At 46.6% G+C, this 18,975-nt stretch overlaps 2 protein-coding genes across 5 annotated transcripts in view; one reads left to right on the top strand and one right to left on the bottom strand.

Annotated features, from left to right (window-relative positions):
- LOC139049115 (carbohydrate sulfotransferase 8-like) overlaps nt 1-18,975 on the top strand; it is a 142,575-nt gene that overhangs the window by 59,277 nt on the left and 64,323 nt on the right. The gene's annotated exons all lie outside the window — the stretch shown is intronic.
- LOC139048573 (uncharacterized) lies at nt 772-18,566 on the bottom strand. 4 transcript variants are annotated; one of them, XM_070522988.1, is made up of 8 exons: nt 18,391-18,566; nt 16,529-16,561; nt 15,840-15,872; nt 14,333-14,432; nt 10,300-10,370; nt 9,160-9,219; nt 6,221-6,275; nt 772-1,430 (listed from the first exon to the last, which is right to left on the bottom strand). In XM_070522988.1, exons 1-8 carry the CDS (start codon nt 18,469-18,471, stop codon nt 1,156-1,158), a joined length of 708 nt encoding a protein of 235 aa, XP_070379089.1. In that variant the 5' UTR covers nt 18,472-18,566; the 3' UTR covers nt 772-1,155. The 4 variants fall into 4 exon arrangements, with proteins under 4 accessions (XP_070379089.1, XP_070379090.1, XP_070379091.1 ...); XM_070522989.1 differs by having other exon boundaries at nt 15,840-15,868; nt 18,391-18,511; XM_070522990.1 differs by having other exon boundaries at nt 1,191-1,430; nt 6,240-6,275; nt 18,391-18,563.

Below are 18,975 nucleotides of genomic sequence, written 5' to 3'. Positions count from 1 at the left end.
GTGTGTGTAAGTGTGTGTGTGTGTGTGAGTGTTTGTGTTTGTGTGTTTGTGTATGTGTGTGTGTGCGTGCGTGTGCGCGCGTGTGTGTGTGTTCAAATATTAGTCGAAATAGTAGTATTAGCGAACGAACGCCAACGGATAGTTGAACTAAACGATACAGCAGCGCGCGTAATGTCGTCTGAACTAGAAACAGTCCAGTCGATATCTAGCACTTTAGGCATACCGAGGTTTTGACTCCGACTCGACGATTATAATCCCATAACGTGAATAAATTCAGAAAAACTGGAGTTTTCAGCTCCTGTTCTTTATAAGAGAAACGGTGCAGGTAACAGAGTTCATTCTAAGCGCCACGAGGCTTTATCAGGTAAAAAAGAGAAATACAAGCAACACACTGCGTCATAAAATTTAAAAATTGAACTGTAGTTCGAAAGTTCACCATTGGCAACTTTCTGGAGCTGGTGACGCGGTATCTAGAGTCAGCGCCTGTGGTGTCGACTTTCTTTCAGTCCTAGTCTTTTTGTCACGCTGTCTCCCCCTTCAAAAGAGCTGTAACATACTTCAAACTGGCTAAAATGGCAGAACCAACGGGAATACATATAATACTAGGCGCTACACAAAACAGCTGTGTAGAAGTCGAGATTTTGCAATATTTCCCAGCCCATTTTTCCCCTACATGTTCAAACAAGCCGGTGTAACCATTCACGTATATGCAGTGTTTAGGGCGTGCTGTTAGTATTTTAAATATCGTGTCGGGAAAAACAAAAAGCGATATTTTTGGTATCTATATTTTACTAAAAAAGTTCACAGACGGCTACACCAACCTAGAAAAAGTTCAACAGATTTTTTTTTTTTTCGCCAGATTGCGATACGCCCGGGCTACCCCTTGACGCCGCTTCCAGCGACGCTCGATCTTTGACCTCATAGCAGCTATGCGATACGGGTCACTCAAACTCGGTTCAGTTCTTCCGCTGCACTCGAAGTACTACGATGCGAAACACACAATCCATTCGTGGTGCACGCACCCACACGCGTTGCCTCAGCGGCAAAGAAGGCAACGGATCTTCGAAACTGAAGTTCAAGCGCTGTGAGGCGAGGCAAGAAGATAAGCAGGCGCAGGCGGAGAATAAAGAAGCTAATAATGAGGCAGTAGATAAGTCAGCAGCAGGGGATTTGCATCGTCTCGACGTCAAAGGAAGCAACGGGCCTCCGACGGTGAAGATGCAGGAGGCAGGTAGATAAGAAGCATGCGAAAGGAAGGACGAAGTAGCCGATAAGGAAAAAGTAGATAGGCCGGCAGCATGGGACCGGGCCCGCTTGCCGCGCCATCAGAGGAGTGACGTGGCCAGCTGCTGGAGGCGCTCGTAGCTGGGAACAAAGCGGCTTCTGAGGGCCATCACCAGACTCGCACTCACCAGCTCGGTCAGCAGCAACTGTTTGGGAGTGAGGGGGAAAAGGGAGGCGGGGCTAAGTAAGCATCATTTCGTTAAACGTTGCCCCTGCACAAGATAGCTTATAAGTTCATTTCATAATACGGTGTCAGAACGGTTTAGATGTTGGCACCCGCAGCTCGCTACATCGGAATGGCGCGGCCATATGGTGCGTTCCCAGCGGCGCTCTTGGGTCCCCATGCTGTAGCGCCCCCCCCCCCCCCCCCCCCCCACTGCCACCGCGGTCGTTGCCTGTACCACTCAGCAGCGAACCGTGGCCTTTCAGATCACACAGGAGCGCCTTTCGTTAAGGTGCGCCAGTGCGATTTCGGAGGCAACGCAGCAAACGCATCGAAACGGCGTGTTGATCTTTCGGTGACGTTTGTGGCTCTTATATTGCACGTTCTGTGCTGCCATAGCGCACCTCAGTTCTTGAAAATTAGCTTCTCCCTTTATGCGTTATGGTGGGCATCGTGCACTTTTTTATTACAAAAGCAATTCGTCGCCATGAGGTCCCGTAAGTGTTCAAGCGCGATAAGATGGTAGCCGTGCACCATGTTTTGTAGGTGCGAGGGAAGGCGTGCGAAAGTGAGCGGAGAAGGATGGTGGCTCGATGCGGCGGCTTCGCGCGAGCGCAAGGGAGGAAGACGGGGATTGTTCGCGCCGTCTTTTTGCGCGTCAGGAGGGGGGGAGCGGAGAGATCTGGGCGCGCCAGCAGGGGGGCGAGTGTGGAAGGGGGCATTTCCTTTTCTCTATCCGCTGCGGCCGCGCGTCTTATCTTGGAGGTAATCTGCGATGGGCTCGAAGGCTAGGCCACCCGAACTGGCTGATGGCTTCGTGCGGGCTGCGTTCTCGTGCGCCTAGTTCGCGTTGAAGTGAGAGACAGAACGAAGGGGCACTCACTCACCGCAGCTGTCGCCCTTCATCATGCCAGTGCTCTGACAGCGAGTGTCCGCGGTGATCAAGTGAGATGCGTTCATGTTGGTCAGTGTGCGCTTGACAAAACTGCAACTTTTTTTCTGGGTTTCTGCGTTATAGTTTGGTAATGCGGGGTGGGCTATTCAAGCTTCAGTGGCAGTGGCGCTTGGGGATGGTTGTCGCCGACTATGCATCTGGCTTCGATGATGGGCAGATTGTTCTTTCGACAAACCATCGAAGGCCAGCCAGGCACAGAAGCTGGCTAGGCGCGACTACGTATGCATTGGCGCCCGTTAACGAAAGGTGCACTGGTGCAGTCTCGGAGGCCATAGTTCGCCGCCGAGTGGTACAGGCACCGACCGCGGCAACAGCGAGGGCGCTGCTGTATGGTGACCGCAGCTGCAAACACTATCTGCGTTTGCACTCGACGGTGGCAGTCACTACCTAACTTATTCTTACACCACGCTTCGTACGCAGCAACGCAACAAAAAGGCAACAGGCGTGACAATAACTTGAAGTCAACACAAAATGAAGCCAAGGAAAGAGTAGGCACGATTGCCTGTCTATCAACTCAAATTGCACAGGGATGTGCGAATTATGATATGATTTTCGATTAGGCTTTTCTCCTTTTCATCAATATCCAGAAACTTATTGCAAAGCGAACTAGCACTCACTTGTTTCAGTCATTAAAAGGCCGCTGATCTTCGGTGCGATGAAGTGGTTTCATTTTATGTTGCTTTTAGGAGGTTATTACTAAATACTGAGACTCTGAGTTCCCCTTATCCTTGTGACTAAACATACGTGACAAAAGTCTCAGAAAACAGCATCCCACCTGTCGGGTATCACAGTTCAATTTGGCTAAGACCACAGAATGTTTCCAATAAACGTAAAGTATTATATCATAACGGAAACTGCTTCTAGCGGTTAAGAGAAATCTTTAGCTCTAGGGCTCCTATCTAAATACATGGGAAAGAGGAAATCGTTTTTCTTGTCAACTACTGCGCCAGAATTGATTATGTTTGTTGCATCTGGAAAAAAAATTATGTCTAATTACTGTTGGAATCGAATTGTTTATTTAGGCATTTAGGCTGGCAATATTTTACTAAGAATTTTTGAAAATCGCAAAGGTTCAGAAAATGAAACTATCAAGTTTGAAACTTCGTAACTCAGCAACGATGAGCGATAACACAATCCTATAAACTGCTTCTAATAGTACACATTAAGCGCAAAAAGAATAGATGTATTATACGTGGTTCTCGAAAACACTCTTAAATGTGAGTAGGACTTTTGTGAAACTCTTGTAAATTGTAACAAATTATGTGAACTGTAAATCCATAAATCAAATCTATCAGCTTTAAACGCTTTAACGTATGCCGTTTGTAGAAGTACGATATCTGTTTTTGGTGCATAGTTATGAATTTGTAAACTTCACTCTTCTATTTTTCTTCAGCTTACTGATTTTCGGCAAATTTTGAAAAAATTCCAGGGCCTAAATAAAAGTTTTGCTTGCTACAGTCACTATAATTAACCTTTTTCTATTAAATGCAACTTTTTTTAAGATCGGTTGAGAGCTTACTTTATAAACGCATTTGTGCGTTTTACATCTGTATCAATAGGCGGCAAGAGAGCTAGATTTAAGAGATATGCTTCTCGTGACGTCAGAGAACCGTCGACAGTGCCAACAGCGCTGGCAGAGACATGCGTGGTAGTCCAACAATAGCGACGTTTACATGAATGCGACAGTCGCTTATCGTATGAACTTTAAGGCGTATTGCATCTCAAGTAGATGAGGTAAAGTCAGAACGCTAGCTTTAAGATCTGACACTAGAGGGCGTTAGCTAGCCTGACAGTAAAATGTGCTTTCCCGCTTCTACCCTATCCACGTAAACGCGGCTAAGGAGCTTTCAGATAGGCTTTTGCATTTCACGCAGTTGTCGGAGGACCCATAAATGATTACATTTCTGCCGCCGACGCCTTTACTCGAGCAAATAACTGGAACATAGCCCGTGGCTGTATTAAAAGTTTTGTGCACTGTGATGTCGAACTCGGTTGCCCCAAGGTGGCACAATCAGCACTTATGTGAACTTCGGCGCCTGCGGTATTACGTGGTAATCCGTGGTAATAAGTGGTAATATACGTGGTAATAAGTGGTAATACGTGGTCATACGTGCACGCACAAGATGAAACGCTATATTTAAGTCGTAGCATGTCGCTGAACGTGCCATAGATTTACGCTATACCGAAGAACCGCAGTAATCGTCTATAGCAGTAGCGCTGGTAGCGCCATTGCGTCGCGCAGGTGTTTTTCGCCGAGGGAAATAATATAAGGAGCGCATGTCAGTGATTATGTCGCTACCAGCAGTTAAGTAGAATAGGTCACTGCAGTGTTATATTTTTGTGCTCGCTGGTAACACTGCGTCGCTAGATGTCCCTACCAGAGTTCTTGCTGCCGTACACCTCTGCGGCAACCCTGTATTCTGCAAACGCTAATAACACTCCATGGCTAAAACTTTCCGGACAAGCTCAAGCTCTTTTAGCATTAGAGTGCGCGTGAATTCTTTTCTTTTTATTCATTTTTAACGAGAACCATAACGCAAACCAAAGCGTCTTTAAGCTGTCCTGGTTGAATAAAAGCGTCGCCAGATGGCTCTGCCAGCGTTCCTACTGCCGTCCACGTCACGTAGTAAAACTCTGCAGCGTTAGAGAATTTTTTTTACGAAATTACAAAATGCGCAATGAGCCTCGTCATTTTTGTTTTCTTGGCTCGCCGCTGTAAGCCAAGATGACACCGAGTTTACCTCCAGACGACGTAATATGAGATATTAGAGAGTTTTACAGCGTCTGGTATCCGGGCAAACGCAAGCGGACTGTGCGTGTCCCCGGATGAGCGGAGCCACAGACGAGAATTACCTGCACGGCACAGCCACCTGGTGATGCGGAACTCAATCAAGCACCAAGATAATATTGCAGCAACCAAGTGTATCCTACTTCGTTTCTGGTGTAAATTTTCGGCAGCGGCGTAATCGTGATGCTGCCGAAAATTTACGCCAGCAGTAAGGTAAGATACACTTCGTTACTGCAATATTATCTCGGTGTTTGCATGATTGAACTCTGCGCCACCAGGTATCTGCACCGTGCAGGCCGCTCACGTTTACGACTCCGCCCCCCAGCCGGTAAAACGCTCTGTTTGCCTGCGTTTACCGGACTGCTGAACAAGCTAAACCTCCCTGCTGTAATAAAAAGAATGCCGTAAAACTAGGACGCGCGTCCGCGGCCTCCTTTCAACTCATGTTACGCGAGCTTGCTAAACGTCACGACAATGTCTGTTCGCAAACCGCCCCAATTTCTATCCAGCACGCGTTGACCTTGGAGTTACTTAGGCGTTTTCGAGCCAACAACGTTGCACGTAGTCCTTGTAGTTCTTTATTTGTTGTCTCGTTCTTTTTTTTTCTTGGCGTAGCAACCCCAACGTCGTGCGGATCCCAGTTAGTGCCACAATACGTACCGAACGTCGAAAGGCTGCTTGGTATTTCACTAAAATTTGTATTTCGCTAAACAGCGAAACCGTTAGAGAAACAGGGAAGCGTATTAGGAAGCAAGTACTAGCGCTTCGTCTGTGTGTTACCTTTGCTTTGTGGTCACGCCTATCGCGTTAACGATACATCATGCTCGACCAATAGCGACAAGGCTAAATTTCTGCTAAAACAACAAGGAACTGTGGATGAAGCTCTCCTTCACTGCGACTCAGGAAATGCAACGTGTCTGCGTTATAATGCAGCCGTTGGCAGAAACAATCTCTAGGATATCAAGCTGCTGTTCTGTATTTGGATAAAAGTTGTATTTGGTTATGCTACGTAACCATCAGCGAAACGTACTGATGAAGCGCTCCCTTACCGCGAGCTTGACCAGCAAAGATTTGAAGGCGGCATCCTGTAAATTGAAGAGGACAAGGCGGTACGTTTTGCATTAACGTCGCTACCATGCAGCCACTTCATGTAATAATATACAAAGAAATGGCAACACTAAGCACATGGGTTCGGTCATCTAAACAGGGTAACCTAAATTTGGGTAACCCGCCGTGGTTGCTCAGTGGCTATGGTGTTGGGCTGCTGAGCACGAGGTCGCGAGATCAAATCCCGGCCACGGCGGCCGCATTTCGATGGGGGCAAAATGCGAAAACACCCGTGTGCTTAGATTTAGGTGCACGTTAAAGAACCCCAGGTGGTCAAAATTTCCAGAGTCCTCCACTACGGCGTGCCTCATAATCATAAAGTGGTTTTGGCACGTAAAACCCCAAATATTATTATTAAATTTGGGTAGTAAAGAAACAAGACAGTGTATCACGTAAATTTAGGTTAAAAATTTCCAGGCAGCTTATAGGGGCCACGACACCAAATTTTCTAGTGTCACGTAGCAGCGACGGTTAATGACGAAACTAACTCCTTTATTCCGCGAACTTGCACCCACAAAAACAGGCTACACTCAAAGCACAGCAATAGCGGCGAACACGGCCGGCGATCGTCGAAATCTGATCTGCCGGTCAAGTGCGTCGACATTTATACACGAGCCATCGAACGATCTAGAGTAACCGCTGGTGACCGCATGTCATCCAGAAAGTTCTACACCATTCCCGTCGCGCATACATGCAATCAGATTGCACAAAGTTCGGTGGCAACAGACAGCGATAACATTTGTTACATGGTGAAAAGCGCTCACCCGAAAAAGGCAAGTCCACTTGTCACTAGCTTTAAGTGGGCGTTGCAAGTTGAACGGTACGCGTCCCACAGTAGGCTGGCAAAATTTCATCCGCATTACAGCACGCTATAGTAACACTGTTACACTGGAAGCATAGCGCTCAAAGGACGATTCACAAAGACTAGACAGGACAAGCGCTAAGATTCAACACGTCAACACATTCAACATGTCCTGTCTAGTCTCTGTGAATCATCCTTTGCGCGCTATGCTTCCAGCGTAACTATGTTTTACCAACCAGCCCAAGCCTATACACTTCTATAGTAACACTGACGGCAGGCGAAATAAACTGTCTTCTGCGTGGTAAATGTGGGCAGTATAGGCATGGTTTCGTTTTCGCATGTACCTACCGGCGCGACCGGTCTGGAGAGCGCGTATACCGCGTTAGTGCTCCAGACCGGCCATGGCATCGGCCGGTAGTCAGCCCCGAGATAGTTTCCTTCCTTCCTTCCTTCCTTCCTTCCTTCCTTCCTTTCTTCCTTTCTTCCTTCCTTCCTTCATGCATTCATTCATTCATTCATTCATTCATTCTGCAAGCTTTATGTTGCGATGGTTGACGGGTGGAGGCAACGCCCCTCCCATAATGAACGAGACAGTCGTTCCAGCCGAAGAACGCCAGGTTTATTCACGCTCGGAAATATAAAGAAAAGATAAGGGGAGAGGGAAGGTGTGACAGAAAGAGTGCGCACATGCGCACTGAAGGAAATAGCTTGCTTGTCATGTTCATGGGTTACCGCACTTTACTTCATTCGTGCTGTCTTAATATTTGCGGATACAATGCAACGGCAATATCTCCACTAGCCACTGTGTGCCAGAACGTGCAAAGAGAGGACTGAGTCCGGCATGGCGGTCACGTGGTTGCGGAATGTTTGGGAGCAGACGACACGAGTGAACACGCACTTCTTGACGTCACACAAGCCATACCAAAGTGGCCGCCGCTGTCGGCAGTAGGGGCTTAGAGGCCGAGATTTTCGTGTGAGAATGTGCGCCGAGGGCCATCTTTTGTCGTCGTTGTTGTTGTCGTTGTTGTTGTTGTTGTTGTTGTTGTTGTTGTTGTTGTTGTTGTTGTTGTTGTTGTTGTTGTTGTTGTTGTTGTTGTTGTTGTTGTTGTTGTTGTTGTTGTCGTGTCATCGTCGTCGTCGTCGTTGTCGTTGTTGTTGTTTATAACCATGCTGGCCCTTACATTTTAAGTTGCAACTAAAAGCGGAGAATAGGTAAATTACCATGTCATGGCCCCTTTAATTACAAAAGATCCACTATTAGACGACTGAGAGGTGTGCAAGAACTTGACCAATCGATGCGCCTGCGTGTCGGAGTTTTGTCGTTCGAAACAATAGCTCAATAACAGTTATTTCCTGTTTGGTTGTACTAAGAACGAACATTCTAATACGACTTGGTGAATTGCTATCTTCTTCCTTATTTCATAAAAATTATTGTCCCTTACATTTGGAGTCGAACGAACCTGCGACAACTGTGAGCATGATATTCTTAAATCAGATACAGATCAAATAACAAGACCTCTTCTATTCTCATTTGATTCGACACTTTCATAATCCAATCAACTCGACGGATATTCGTCCTTTCATGTTATTCGAATTTGTAATTTTGAGTATTTTCCTATTTCTCTTCATCTGGTATTAACCATACAGTTCTAGAATATTCTAAAATGATGTGTTGTAGTGGGCCAGTTGGTTCTGTGACAGTATGCAAAACTGCGCTGCAAGGCGATATTTTCGACACGGACGTAGAAACTAAAACATTAGACACACATGGAAGACACTGCGCTTTCATTTGTTTGTAAATCTTAGTTTTTATGCCCTTGTCGAAAGTACTGCTCCGCATCGTATTTTAAAAGGTCGTGCAAATTGATTCCGTCTTGTGTGTTTCAAAAAAAAAGCAACGCTTATCTATCCGACAGAGTCGATCAACGAATCTGAATAAAATAATAATAACAATACAATTACGCATTCGATTTCAGAAGTTCGTATTCATAATTGCCGAATATTCGTTACAAGCTTCCTCATTTGCAGTTTGGAATATTCTACAATCTCCTACAACTCACCTGTCCGGACAGGCCGTCCTCGAGTGCGGGGCAGGTGGCGTTCGTCGACGGCGTCGGTGGCTGCACGATAAAAAATTGCGCACTTAAAGGGCCCGTGACTCACTTCAAAAGTTGTAGAGCACGGTCCAGGAAGCGCCTGACATAAATATTCTTTTTTTTCACATTTGTTTATCAATGGAGGCGATAAAGTAAATTGAAATTGCGAGAGCCCATGAAAGCAGGAAGCGAGCTTCATTGCCAACAGAGGCCCTCTACCCATTTAGTTGGACTAGCGTCCGCAAGTGACATTTGACGAGTTCAGTGTGTCCGCAAACTTCTTACCGGTTGCGGTGTACCGGAAGGAAGGAAGGAAGTTATTTCCTCTTTGATTGTCCCTTACATTTGGAGTCGAACGAACCTCCGACAACTGTGAGCATAAAATTCTTAAATCAGATAAGGAAGGAAGGAAGGAAGGAAGGAAGGAAGGAAGGAAGGAAGGAAGGAAGGAAGGAAGGAAGGAAGGAAGGAAGGAAGGAAGGAAGGAAGGAAGGAAGGAAGGAAGGAAGGAAGGAAGGAAGGAAGGAAGGAAGGAAGGAAGGAAGGAAGGAAGGAAGGAAGGAAGGAAGGAAGGAAGGAAGGAAGGAAGGAAGGAAGGAAGGAAGGAAGGAAGGAAGGAAGGAAGGAAGGAAGGAAGGAAGGAAGGAAGGAAGGAAGGAAGGAAGGAAGGAAGGAAGGAAGGAAGGAAGGAAGGAAGGAAGGAAGGAAGGAAGGAAGGAGGGAGGGAGGGAAGGAAGGAAGGAAGGAAGGAAGGAAGGAAGGAAGGAAGGAAGGAAGGAAGGAAGGAAGGAAGGAAGGAAGGAAGGAAGGAAGGAAGGAAGGAAGGAAGGAAGGAAGGAAGGAAGGAAGGAAGGAAGGAAGGAAGGAAGGAAGGAAGGAAGGAAGGAAGGAAGGACATGACGATTACCTTTAGGCTTGCAGCGATAATAGCTTGTTGTCTTTCTGCGCCTCGTGTGCATCGCGGATATCCGCCAACTATGTAATCAGTCCACAATCACTTTAGTTGTCGCGAAATTTTCCTGCCCTATTTTATGACGTGATTTGTCGTTTCCAAACGACATGTGCGCGTTGACGCAGCCGTTCGGGGTGAAATTCTCAACTCACCTCAATGAATGACGGCTGCGACATCTCGGCGTCGAATACACTCCAGTCGTCGTAGACGTCTTCGTCACCCACTGCGGAAAAGCGCACCGAGGGTAAAACTCCACTGGAAAATCCACTCGCTGCATTTCTGTAACCATGACTGGCTGTGAACTCTAAAGTTCAATGCCTGCTTTGCGTCGTAAAGCATACATCGGCGCACTTCGCAGTTCGCTTACGCAGGCAGAAGTTGAAAGACTGCTTCAATAAACGTCAGAGCGACTCAGGAGGAATACATTCTGCATCATACACTGATATCAGAGGTGTCAGGAAGGCACTCCCTCTTTTTTTGTGTGTGACAAGCTTCCATTAGCAATCAGGCATCTTTACGTTTATATTTTTCTTGTCTCTTAATCGCTGGGTGAAAAACGTGACTCACACTTGCATGCAACACAGTGGGCATGCAAATTAGCCAGAGCATGCTTATTTTCGATTGACAGCTGATGCTCACGCACACGATCGTTTGACACAGCGCACCGTTTGCACTACACGTAGGCCCTCCAAGATACTAGCGGGTTTTCATAAATTCCAACTCTGCAACAACGCATGTACGGCCGGACAAGTACCTCTGTTTCGGCGAAATACAAAGAACAGTGGGAAATAAAACAAAAAAGATCTTGTGTGTGTCTTCTTTGCCTGCGGGCTGCGTAAAATTCACGCTGTTTATTTGCATCAAGAACTTAAAATCGCTGTCTAAGCAGCAAGCACACTTCCACAAAGTGGTGGTTGGGCAACTTTGTTATGCATTGCGAAGTAGCTTTTTCTTTTACGCTAGGAGACGCGGACAAAGGAAGGTGGTACACGAGATGTGTACCCTCTTTCTTTGTCTGCGTCCTTTAGCGCAAAACGAATTAGCATAGCATACTTATATTGTGATATTTAAACACCTGCGCGCGTCAAGTGACGTTTCTGTTACTTATGAACACTATTTCTTATAAACATGCGGGTTGGTGCATATACTACGACGCGCTCCCGTACGTGGAACACGCCTCGAGTTTAGAGACATTTTACAAACCACTGATTTTGAGATCACACCTTCCACACCTTCCAGGCTGCACCGCCGCCCACACCTTCCACCGCCCACACCTTCCAGGCTGCACAGACTTCAGCATTGACCAACATTTCCCAAACTACATTGCTGCTGAGATTGGCCCACACTTTCCAGACTTCACTGATTTCAAGATTGGCGCACACCTTCCGGCCTGCATTGTCTTCAAGATCAGCCCACATTTTCCAAACTACACTACTGCAGTAATCGGCCCGCACTTTCCAGAGTGCACAAATTTAAGGATCAGCCCACATTTCCCAAACTGCACTGCTGCTGAGATCGGCCCGCACCTTCCAGACTGCACATACTCCCAGATTGGCCCACATTTTCCAAACTACACTGCTATTGAGATCGGCCCAAACCTTCCAGACTGCACAGACTTCAAGATTGGCCTACATTTTTCAATATACCCTGCTTTTGAGATCGGCCCACACTTTCCAGACTTCAAGATTCGCCAATATTTTGCAAACTACACTGCTTTTGAAATGACACACACTTTCCAGACTGCACAGACTTCCCGATTGGCCCCCGTTTTCCATACTACACTGCTGCTGAGATCAGCCTACGCTTTCCAGACTGCATAGACTTCAGTATTCGCCCACATTTTATAAGCTACACTGCTGCTGAGATCGGCCCACGCTTTTCAGACTGCACAGACTTTAGAATTGGTCTACATTTTCAACACTACTCTGCTTTTTAGATCGGCCCACGCTCTCCAGACTTCACAGACTTCAGGACTGGCCCACGTTTTCCAAACAACACTGCTGCTGAGATCGGCCCACACTTTCCAGACTAGGCAGACTTTAAGATTGGCCAACATTTATAAACTACACTGCTTCTGAGATCGGCCCACACCTTCCAGACTGCACAGACTTGAAGATTAGCCAAAGCTACCCAGCTTTTGATATCGGGCCACACTTGCCAGACTGCACAGACTTCAAAATTGGCCCACAGTTTCCGGAGTGCATTGTCTGCAAGATTAGCCCATATTTTCCAAACTACCCTGCTTTTGAGATCGGACCACACTTCCAGACTGCACTGACTTCAAGTTTGGTCCACATTTTCCAAACTACACTGCTGCTCTGATCGATCCGCACTTTCCAGACTGCATAGACATTCTGGATCGGCCCACATTTTCCAAACTGCACTGCTGCTGAGATGGGCCCACATATTCCAGACTGCACTGACTTCAAGATTGGCCCGCACTTGCCGGACTGCATTGCCTTCACGATTGGCCCACATTTTCCAAACTACACTGCTGCTCAGATCGGCCCACACCTTCCAGACTGCACAGACTTCAGGATTGGCCCTCATTTTCCAAACTACAATGCTGCTGAGATCGGCACACACTTTTCACACTGCACGTATTTCAGGATTGGCCCACGTTTTCCAAACTACACTTCTCTGAGATCGGCCCTCACATTCCAGACTGCACTGACTTCAAGATCGACCCACACCTTCCGGACTGCATTGAATTCAAGATTAGCCCATATCCCAACTACCCTGCTTTGGAGACCGGACCACGCTTTCCAGACTGCAGTTTTCAGGATAGGCCCACATTTTCCAAACTACACTGCTGCTGAGACGACCTCACACTTTCCTGACTGCACTGACTTCCAGATTGGCCCACATTTTCTAAACTACCCTGCTTTTGATATCAGGACACACTTTCCAGACTGCACAGACTTCAAGATAGGCCAACGTTTATAAACTACACTGCTTCTGAGATCGGCCCACACCTTCCAGACTACACAGACTTCAAGATTAGCCAAAACTACACTGCTGCTGAGGTCGGCCCACATTTTCCAGACTGCGCTGACTTCAGGACTGGCCCACAGTTTTCAAACTACACTGCATTTTAAACCGGCCTACACTTACCAGACTGCACCGACTTCGGTATTGGCCCAGGTTTTCCAAGCTACACTACTTCAGAGATCGGCTCACATTTTCCAGACTGCACTGACTTCAGGATTGGCTCAAATTTTCTAAACTACACTGCTTCTGAGATCAGGCTACGCTTCTCAGACAGCACTGACTTCAGGATTGGCGCATATTTTCTAACCTACACAGCTTCCTAAATCGCTCAACACTTTCCGGACTGAACTGACTTAGCGACTGGCCCAAATTCTCGAGACTGCACTGCTTCTGAGATCTGCCCACATTTTCTGGACAACACTAACTTCAGGATTGGCCCACGTTTTATTGTGATGGACGATGATATCTCCAAAGTACATGAAGTTCTGCTATACTTTTAGCACATTAAACAAACAAGGACGCATGAGCAGACTCGTTCCATTTGTTTCTTCGTCAGCGTTTTGCCCTGTTTTCAGTGCGAAATTCAGTGGAGTGGTCTAAGCCAATACTTTATTATTTTCGAGGTGCGTTCCCTTAAAATATAACCCGAATACGTGGCGGAAAAAAATGAACAGTGAGAGTCACCTGACAGTTTTGCAGCCCAATCGTAAATGCCTGGCGCATGATGTTTCAAAGAGGCATACCCTTCAAAGAGCCACTTTGAAACGCACGCCTGTGATTGCGACTTGATGTTTAGAGCATTGGACTGCTGTGCTAGAAGATAGAGGCTCAATCCAACTGTCGGTCACACATTCGTAATATCAGCATAGGTGGACTTCACCGATTTTGGATGTATCCAACAGAAAACTTTAGGTGTGTTAAGCGAGCGCACTATATACAATATGCACGTAATTACAAGGTTGTTAGAGATACGAGGTATAAAAACCTCACCTTTATAAATGAAAATGGCAAAGGCTGCCCGCGCCACTGACACGTATCATAGTTCAACTTGCTTCAGGCCACAGAATATTTCAATTAAACGCAAGGTATTACACCGCAACGGAAACTGGTTCACACGGTGAATGTCGCGCGTAACTGTCACGACATCGCCATCTAGTAGGATTGTACCGAGCAAGGACGACACCATCTACTCACTTCCCGACACCGCCAGCGCCACCAAGCTCGTCACGCCGTACTGAGCGAAAGCGGCCACCTGGTTTATGGCCGCGCTTGTCAGCACCATCACCAGAGCGCCCTGCGAGCGCCAGCAGCAGTGCGGAATGACGTGCAGTCGAGTGAATGTGACGTGAAATTGCGCTTTATAGCTAACTATCGGAGATCAGTAAACGCTCGGCTTCTAATACTTCACGCCCTCCACGCACGCACTCGCACACATTCGCACGCACACACTCCACACGCTACGTCTAGATGAAACCGATAAGTCGGATCAAATCGACTTGTCGGGCTGGACACCAATCGCCGGGGACGTGCAAACGCTAGCGTACCTGGCCGAACGAGTGTCGAGGCGACTTCGGTCACTCTGCATGCCATTGACCGAAGTCAAAAGGTGGGTCGATTCGCCTAAACCACTTGGCAAGCAGCATGCAATTAAACGTGGTCGAGTTGGAGTGGGAACTGCGACTAGGCTTTTGACTCGACGACACACTTGCGTCGAGTTAGTGCGAACGATGCTACCATGTTGAATGCCTTAGCTACCTCGGGCCCACTGTCCATCCTCGTGAACATCGGCTTTATCATTTGTAATATAAGCGCGACAAACCAGAAACTCTTTTACACCAATGAAAACTGGAACAACTTGTTCACTTTTATATCTAAATCTGGGTAGTACGTTCGTTCAAGAAAAATAAATAAATATTTCAGATAAAAATTATTTCGTGATGTAATTATTTGGTTTTCTGAACTATGCCCATATGAAACTTAGCTCGAGTATTCCGAAAACGCAGTTATTGCTTCCAAGAACATTCTATTCAATCGTTTTCTGAGCGCTCTGGCCCACCTAATTGCTGCTTCCGCGATTTGCCCTCCCAGGCGAAATACGAGAACTCCTGCTTCATTACGCGTCCGCGACACCAGTGACCCCAGAAGTGATCGGATGATGCCAAGGGAACTCCGCTCAATGCCTTATTATGTGTGCTACTCCAGAGTCCGGCGAATTCTACCATACTGTGGAATTCGCCATCTTCTTAGCTCTGATTGGCCCAGAGGGTTGTTACGACCTCTCTGATTGGCTCAAAATGTCACGATTAGATAATTTCCCATAATGGAAGAATTCGCCGACACGTTCGGAACGGCACCCTCGACAACCGCCTGAAAGCGGTAATCCGTCGGCGTTTGTGTTGGCCTACACTGATTGCGACGTGCGCGTTTCGCGTGTCAATCGCAGCTTATACGCTATGACCGGGCTGTTGCCGCGCCAAGCAACGATCGGAGAATTACTTACGTCAAATCACTTTTAGTGTCACTCGTGTAGCGGCGCGAGGGTGCGCAATCAATCTGTGTATATTCGTTCACTATCTCTGACACCATTACACCAGAACGAGCTATGTTCTTAAACCATTGACGGTATAAAGGGTTACTGCTATATGACGCGCTTACTGGTATGCCTTTAATTCGTCTGGAAGTTTCTAAAAGTCACACTTACGGCTATCACTCTCCTCACCAAGGGCTTGACTGGCTTTTGTTCGGTGCACGTACATGAAAGAAAAGAATAATACCAGAAAGGTCAACAACATCGAATTTGCACTCCGTTATACAATTATGCTATTGGAGAACGGGAACAACGAGGGACGCTGCACTCGGGGCTCTGACGCTCAAACCTCCTGTCAAGGCGCTGCCACCGCTGCCTAATAGCTTGCAAGTACAGTCGAGCGTAACTACAGCGATCGCCTCTACAACGAAATGACCTTGATAACGAATCAATAATTGGGTCCCGGTTTTATTGTGAGCCCTGCGGAGTGCGACCTTCCCCACGGAGTGACCTGTATAACAAATGATTTCGGTACCCCTAGCAGATACAAACATTCCACTATAGCACAACACACCGAACAATAACGAATCGGTCTATAGTCAATCACCCGTACCACCCTTACGTAAGTGCCTGCCTGTTCTGTAAGCTTCAACGTTGCGCAATGCAACACTAAATGGCACAAATAGATATCCACATTGCGTGTAACAAATATGCGCGTTCAAGAGAATAATTCTTTTATTAAAATAATGTTTTCTACGTCTTCTTTTCCAGAGTTCGGTGCGGCATTCTCGATCAGCTTCTTGCCGTGTACAGTTCTAGTCCACCAGCCAACACTTGCTCCACTCACTCACTCGTTCACTCACCTTGCCACAGGTGCACATCCCATCATCTGGGCACTGAAACGAGAGCAAACGCAAATGGCAATAAGTAGATGCGAATCCCTCATTCGTTGAGTCACACAATACTCATAGCACCAGAAGGCTTAACAGCGGAGCAGGAGAGTACATATGCACAGATAATATAAAGTTCAGTCGGCCGTAACCTGACCGTATATGGAAGGCTAGATCCGGGTTCGCTGAGCCAGTGCAACAGAGTATGCCAGAGGAGGCTTCACATCCGAAGCTATCTATATTAAAGTTGGTTTCTGTTAGTTAACACAATGTATCAGTACATTTCAGTTGGTCTACATAGGCTGGCTAATAGTACACTCGCGTAATATTTGACAGTGATTATTAAAAGGGTGCGATTCTCTCCAACTCTAAGAGCAATCATCTTCATCCGCCTATTTTTATGTCCACTGGAGGACGAAGGCCTCTCTCAACGATCTCCAATTAGCCCTACTTTGCGCTAGCTGATGCCAGCTTGCACCTGCACATTGCCTAATGTCAACACCCCAGCTGATTTTCTGCCGTCTTCGAGTGCGCATCTCTTCCCTAAGCAACCATTCTGAAGCTCTAATGGTCCGCCTCTAATGGTGAATTTTCTTTCTCTTAATGTCAACTAGAATATCGGCTATGCCCGTTTCTAATCTAATCTCTAATCCACGCTGCCATCTTCCTGTCTCTTAACGTTACGTCTAGCATTTTTCTTTCCATCGTTCGTAGCACAGTCCTTAACTTGTTGTCAAGCTTCTGTGCTAAACTCCAAGCTTTTGCCCCATATGTGACTACCGGTAGACTGCAATGACTGTGCACCTTTCTTGTCAATGATAGTGGTAAGCTCCCAGCCAGGATCTGGCAATGCCTGCCGTATGAAATCCACCCCGTTTTCACTCTTCTGTATATGTCCTTCTCGTGATCGGATCCCCTGTGAGTAGTTGACCTAGATAAACGTACTCCTAAGCATACTCTACGGGCTGATTGAGGATCCCGAGTCTGCGTTCACTTGCCAGGGTATTGAACATTACCTTTGTTTTCTGCGTCTTCTGCCAGTGTCATGCACCCAGTGACCAAAGGTGGTCCGAATTGGTTTGGAATCCGATCCCCTCAGCACAGCCGCCCGACGCTCTACTCATAGGGCCATGGGCTAGCCAGTGACCCAAGTTGGCAGTAAAACAAACAGACAGACAGACAGACTAATTGATTGATTGATTGATTGATTGATTGATTGATTGATTGATTGATTGATTGATTGATTGATTGATTGATTGATTGATTGATTGATTGATTGACTGATTGATTGATTGATTGATTGATTGATTGATTGATTGATTGATTGATTGACTGATTGATTGATTGATTGATTGATTGATACCGGAAAGTTCGTGTAGTAGCCTAAGAATGCTAATCATATTAAAAATTATTCAGGTTATTTTGCTGTCCACACGAAATGGCGGTTGAGCAGAACGCTTGGGAACTCGACGGGAAGGTCGCCTTCGCAAAATAAATCACTTTTCTTAAGCGCTTCTTGACCGCTTCTTCTCTTGCGCGCTTTTCTTAACCACTAAAGCCTAAGTGTGCTTCGCATAGGTATACGAAAGCGCAAAGTGCTCACATACAAACATAAAGCGTCCGTCTCCTAACCTTTCTTTCTTTCTCTTTTTCTTTTTGTCGACGCGAGATGACGTCAAGTTGCAGGCATGTCTGTCAAATGCGTTCCGCTAATTTGGCTCGAAGCTGTCTTCTCAGCAGTCAACGTAAACGTTTCAATAAACTGAGCAGAATCGGAAGACACCTGCTAACTCGTGCGGTCTTACAGCAAAGCTATGCGCGAACTGCGACCTCACCCGGTCATCGTCGGTGGCAGGCGCTGTCGGTCCGTTCATTGCTCGATCATCGGCGTTCACTTCGTCACCGGAGCCTTCCATTGCAAGCAAGTATTGCGACAAGGAGCTGATGGCGGCGGTTGGTGTTGATTTCGATGTCGTACAGGCTGTCCCCTTTAGGGATAGGATAGAATATCTTTCCTCGATGGCTCATACCCACTGCGGGGGAATGGCCAAGATTTCGATGGCATTAGGAAGATGTAGGTATTACAAAGACTGGCAAAAGTGTGATGTAGAAACGGATAAAAATAATGTATGAAGAACTTGAGAAAAACATCTTGAAATAACTATGAATTTCTCCATGGCTGAAAAAACATCCCTGTGGTAGTTGCCAGAACCTCAAGCACAGGACAACTATATTTCACATGACCATTTTACTGATCCATTCAATAATCTATTCATCCAATCATTTATTGACAGAAAAACAGATAGACAGACGGTCAGACAAGTGCGGTATGAAAAAACAATGTAACATTATCTCCTGCAACCATTGTCAATAGTTTCGGGACAACTATTAACACTGACTATCTCTGGTGGCGAAACTTA

The sequence above is a fragment of the Dermacentor albipictus genome, chromosome 8 (genome assembly GCF_038994185.2).
Source record: "Dermacentor albipictus isolate Rhodes 1998 colony chromosome 8, USDA_Dalb.pri_finalv2, whole genome shotgun sequence".
Lineage (NCBI taxonomy): Eukaryota > Metazoa > Arthropoda > Arachnida > Ixodida > Ixodidae > Dermacentor > Dermacentor albipictus.
The sequence above is the reverse complement of the archived record's forward strand: the minus strand, read 5'-3'. Positions and strand labels throughout refer to the sequence as shown.

Coding starts and splice junctions, on each gene's coding strand:
- LOC139048573 (XM_070522988.1), bottom strand. CDS start 18,471: ATGGAAGGCTCCGGTGACGAAGTGAACGCCGATGATCGAGCAATGAAC. Junction 14,433..15,839: donor TGGTGAGGAGAGTGATAGCC/GTAAGTGTGACT, acceptor TGGCGCTCGCAG/GGCGCTCTGGTGATGGTGCT. Junction 10,371..14,332: donor GGCGCTGGCGGTGTCGGGAA/GTGAGTAGATGG, acceptor GCTTTTCCGCAG/TGGGTGACGAAGACGTCTAC.